Genomic DNA, 5,449 nt, shown 5'->3' with positions numbered 1-5,449 from the left:
GTAAAAGACACAAATATTTATTTTTGATTGTGATGAGTGGATATTTTGTTTCCTGTGGTTGGTTTGATCACATATGCGTCTTCTTGGTTAGGTTCTTGGCCTATTTCTCAGATGAATCGTGCAAATTTTGGAGGTTATATTTATGGAAATTGAATGGGCTTTGTGGTTAATGCAATGGTGTTTGGTTCTTTTAAGATTCGAAAGAAGCGGATTTTTGTAAACGTTGTTTTTTATGTCTGGTTATTAGTTGTTTAAGTAAAATTAAGTCGTTCAAAAGAACACAGACATAACTTACTGCTATCATTTTGTTTCGTACTAATTGATGGCATTTTTATTTTTTTTGCAATTCTTAAAATATGTTAATGTTATTGGGACTAATGGTTATGTTGGTAAAATTATTTAATCAATAAGAAAACAAATCAATAAAGTAATAGAACTCCAGTGTATATTTTTGTATTTTATCCTGCATAAATCATGTAATTGTTGATATCTTGTTTATATTATGAAATTAATTATGATACGCAATGAATGGCATTTGGAATGTTTTTCCTTTTCTGAAACAAAATGATGAAATCATGAAATTGACAACTCAAAACCGAATTGGAATTATTTTTTCTCTCATACTTCTACATCAAAGCTGAGTAGATATCCTCTTCCCATAAAAGTTGGATTCTTCTGTTGTATTTATTTTAAATAATAAATAATTGTTATTCTCATAAAATAAAGGGCGTTTTTTTTTTTACTTTTATGAGAAAAAGGACACACTTCTAAGAAAACAGAATATGTGTCAATTCATGTACTTTAATGAGCTTCAAAGTACAAATAGTAGTAAATATTTTTTGAAAATATAACCTTTTAGTAAGAAATCATAAAAAGGCCGAAAATTGGATTTTACACCATCCAAATTGAAAAGAAAATGAAAATCTCATAGTATATTTAAACAAGTATGTAACAAATATAAATTATTCGAAGTGGTTGAGATCTATAAGTAACTAAATCTCACAAATGTAGCTTTAGGCTTAAAAAAATCGTGACAAAAATGCAAAAATGGTCCCTGTGGTTTGTCATTTTTTGTGGATATGGTCCAAACCTTTTAAAAATTGGATTTCTGGTCCTTATGGAGAGGTTTGTTTGTGGAACAAGCCCTTGGGGTTAACAGCCGTTTGTTTGTGGCTGTTAAACCCCTCACGTGCATTGCACATGAGGGCATAAATGTCATTTTACTTGAGGGACCATTTTTACAATTCCAGAAATAACATATAAGACTTCCCCAACGTTCAAGTTCTTCCCCAAACGTTGTTCTGCAACTTCGAAGTTGTTCTTCCTTCTCTCTTCCTTCTCTCATCTCTCTTTGTTAACAGTCGGGGTGTCAGTTAATCACACGATGGTTCTCTGTTTTTGTGGTAAGTTTGCTGTTGTTAAATGCTCATGGACACCAAAGAACCCAGGCAGACGTTTCTATGCTTGCCCTCAAAAGGTAAAGAAATTCGTTTGCACCCATTTTGATTTGTAATCAAATAACATTTGTTATTTTCCCCTTTTTGAAGGATTCTGCTTGTCGCTTCATCGGATGGGTTGATCCCCCCATATGTGAAAGGTCTAAAGTCATTATTCCTGGACTATTGAGAAATATTAACCGAATGCAAGCTTGGTGCACAGCTCTGAAGATCATGTTGCTGGCTAGTTGGGTGTTTTTTGTGATTTTGTTCATAAGGTCTGTTTAGGTTTAGGTAATAGGTCAATGGGGTGGGTTTTTATTTGTTGAAGATCGATAAAAGTGTGGTTTTTTGGTGAATTAATGGTTTTTGGTACTTTGACCTAGGTTCTTTGTAGTTGTTTGTAAGGTCAAAGTAAGTTGTGTATGTAGTAAATGACTTCCTGGTATAAATATGAATTTTATGGAATTGCTTATGTTGTTTGTAAGGTTCTTTGTAGTTTTTGTAAGGTGAAAGAAAGGTTAATGTGAATAATTGACTATAATGGTTATAATAAACAACAATAACAAAAAACCATAATAACCAAGGCTGCAATTACATAATAGACTACAAGCATATAGTGCAATTACATTATCCCAAAATATGCAACCATATATATATGTTCTAATACTTATCATACTAATGAAAACCAAAAGAACCATAAGTCATAAGTTGTTTAACATCAAAACACTTCCAAAAGTAGCAAATAACATCTGCCAAAACAAACACAACCTTGATCTTCAACTTCCACCTAACTTCCACCTCCTTGACCTTTGCATGTCCTTGAGTTGTGACCTTTGTTTTTGCATTTTGCACATGTTACACTGACATATTTCCTTGTTAATTTTTGAACTCCATCAGGACCCACTTTACAGCCTTCTTCCTGACTTACACCATGAGTACCAGTCTGACTTTGACTCCCTCTTTGACTCTGACTCAATTTTTCATCCTCACTTTTCTTCCTCTTCTTTGTAGGCCTACCTGGTTGCTTGTGATGTATTGGAGGGACAAGTGTGGTGGGACACAAACTTTTAGGCCACATTATTCTTCCTTTTATGGGCTCTACCTTATAGGAATATGCATTCTTCCATGTATCCAACCAGTATACCTTATTGACCCACCTGTAAATGTCACCAACATCCTCTGAGTTCTTGGTCATTTCATAAAGGGTTGCAATGGCATGTTTACATGGGATGCCTATTAGCTCCCACTTTCTGCAAGTACATGTGTTGTTCCTAACATCTACAACATGTTGGTCTTGCCATGCCCCAGTGACTTGGTATTTGTCACCCCCATTCCACCTAGCAATGTAATGTGATGCATGAGACTTGTTTACATCCAATATGGTTGTTGCAGTGGGTGTTAAAGGCCCTTTTGCCTTGTCCATCACCTTCATAACATTACATATTCTCTTCATCAGGTATTGTCTAATATACTCCAAACAACCTATGATAGGCTTATCTCTTCCCTCTATTATCTTGCTGTTAAATACCTCACAAAGGTTGTTTAACAGTATATCAGAGATTGCTCTGCCTGTTAAAAAAATTAACATATTGTTTTAAGTACAAGTACACATTTAACATATAGTAATTTATGGTAATTTATGTACCTGTAAAATGGCTTCTTGCCCAGTGTTTTGGAGGAATCTTTCTAAGCCATTCACATGCCTCCTTGTCATAGTTGCTAAATTCTTTCATGCAATGTTCAAATTCAGGTACAGTGGTTGCAGTTGCACATCTCCATAAATGATCCTTGTACTCTTTCAATTTCCATTTCACTCTCATGTTCTGATGTATGTGCCTGAGACAATACCTGTGCTCAGCACATGGGAATAGTTGGGCTATTGCTGGTATTAAACCCTATAACAATAACAATAATTAAGTATTTAGTTTATATAATAATAAGTAATTAATAATACAAGTTAGAAAGAGATACCTTTTGTCGATCTGTGATAAAGGTAAAGTTAGAGTTTGAACCAAGATCCAAGTCTTCTCCTAAACACTGCAAGAACCATACCCAACTACTTTTGTTCTCTGTCTCAACAATGGCATAAGCAAGGGGGTAAATACCATTGTTAGAGTCCAACCCAACTGCTGTTAGAACCTGCCCAGGAAATGGTCCTTTCATATGCGCACCATCGAAACCCAAAAGATCCCTGAGGCCAGCCTTAAAACCTTTTTTCAGGGGACCTAAGCAAATGTAGATTCTTTTAAACCTCCTCGTTGGGTTTGATGGGTTTTGTTCACTGTAAACATCAATCTTGACAGTTGTGTCAAGATTGGTTGCTTGCAATTCAAGGACATAGTCCCTCAAGATCTCATATTGTTTCGTATAGTCACCCTCCACGATCTTAGTTGCAATAGCCTTGGCCCTGAATACTTTGTCAATAGAAACACCAACCTCAAAGTCCTTTTGAAGTTGTTCCTGCAAAGCTCGAAGAGGAATCCCTGGATTCGTGTCAATTTGGTCCATGATTCGCTTGGATATAAAAGTAGCAGTGCAAGCTCTAATCTTCCTACTTTGAAGGCAAGTATGGTTGTCATTTAATGTCCTTACAAACCAAGGAGATTCTGTGTTTGACCTAGAAGCATGAAGGAACCAACTACAGTTTACTTTTTCTGAATTGACCTCTTTGCCCTTGCTTTTATTTTTGGTATTAAGGCCCACCACCCCACTTGCATTGATGACAGGGACTACACCTCTACACAATGCCCGAAGTCTAAGCTTGTCATTCTTTTTATAATATAAATTCCTCCTAGTTTCTAGTGCGTGCATGTCAATTTTTTCTTTCAATTCTTTCTTTGATTTAAACTTTTGCCCAACATAAAAACTGGCCTTATGGATATTGCCAAGACTACATCTTTTCTCCTTAGCCAGATTTTTAAGAACACATCTTCTTTTCCTTTCATCTTCTGACCCTTCATCTAAATAATACCATCTATCATTGTCAATGACTTCTATGTCCTCATGTTCATCATTTGTCCCAACCCCGTTATGAAACCCATCCATTTGAACACAACCATAATCCTTATCAAGATTGAGGTTAAAGTCAGTCATATCCACCTCCACTTCTGATACATTGTTTTCATCATCAACAAGTTCATCATATTGTTCTTCTGATTGTTGCCCAAGATCATCACTGTCAGCAGACTTTTCATGTTCAGACTGATGGTCTTCAACATTCTCATCTTCTGGTGGTTGATAATGTTCTCCATCAAAAGGATCAAAGTGATCATGAGAAAAGTTCTCATAATGAAAGTCATCATAATCAAAGTTATCATGGTCACCACCTTGATCTTGTACCACATCATCCATGTTAGCATGCTCAACCTCTTGATCTTGAACCACATCATCCATGTTAGCATGCTCAACCTCTTGATCTTGAACCACATCATCCATGTTAGCATGCTCACCAGCTTGATCTTGTACCATATCATCTAATTTAGGATTCTCACTACCTTGATCTTGTACAACATCATCCAATTTAGCATGATCACCACCTTGATCTTCTACTACATCATCCAATTCAACTAAACAAAGTTTTTTTGTAACGACCCGTTTCCGGTATGTTAATTAATTTGATTTGGGCTAAGTTTTCAAGAGGGACTCGGCGAGTTCTAGCCTGACTCGCCGAGTCGGGTCGCGCATCTTGTGCACGCGGGAGCCGGCGACTCGGCGAGTCCATATCCTGGACTCGGCGAGTCCGTCCGTCTGGGTGAAACCCTAACTCCCCGGGTTTGCTCACTATTTAAACCCCATTATAGCCTCCATCTCGTCACTTTCCCCCTGAGAGCACTGTGAGAAACCCTAAACCTTCCTCTTGTGAGCTTATAAGTGATCTTGTTCCATTTTGTGAAGGGGTGAAGAAGGAGAAGAAGAAGGAAGCAAGGAAACGAGTTCTAGTGCCAAGATCCAAGATCAAGTGTGAACTTATTGAGGTATTTTCGGAGTTCTCTTCTGGTTTCATGCTTAAA

General features: G+C 36.7%; 1 protein-coding gene across 1 annotated transcript; it reads right to left on the bottom strand.

Moving 5' to 3' along the window:
- Positions 1 to 2,170: 2,170 nt before the first annotated feature.
- On the bottom strand, positions 2,171 to 4,150 carry LOC145058957 (uncharacterized). The gene is made up of 2 exons (XM_079006833.1): positions 3,085 to 4,150; positions 2,171 to 3,008 (listed from the first exon to the last, which is right to left on the bottom strand). The coding sequence occupies exons 1-2, from the start codon at positions 3,257 to 3,259 to the stop codon at positions 2,227 to 2,229; spliced, it is 957 nt and encodes a 318-aa protein (XP_078862959.1). The 5' UTR covers positions 3,260 to 4,150; the 3' UTR covers positions 2,171 to 2,226.
- Positions 4,151 to 5,449: the final 1,299 nt, after the last annotated feature.

This window comes from Lactuca serriola, chromosome 6, assembly GCF_051521515.1.
Source record: "Lactuca serriola cultivar US96UC23 chromosome 6, Lser_US96UC23_V15, whole genome shotgun sequence".
Taxonomy (NCBI): Eukaryota; Viridiplantae; Streptophyta; class Magnoliopsida; order Asterales; family Asteraceae; genus Lactuca; species Lactuca serriola.
Note: the sequence above shows the minus strand (reverse complement) of the source record. Positions and strands in the feature narration are given on the sequence as shown.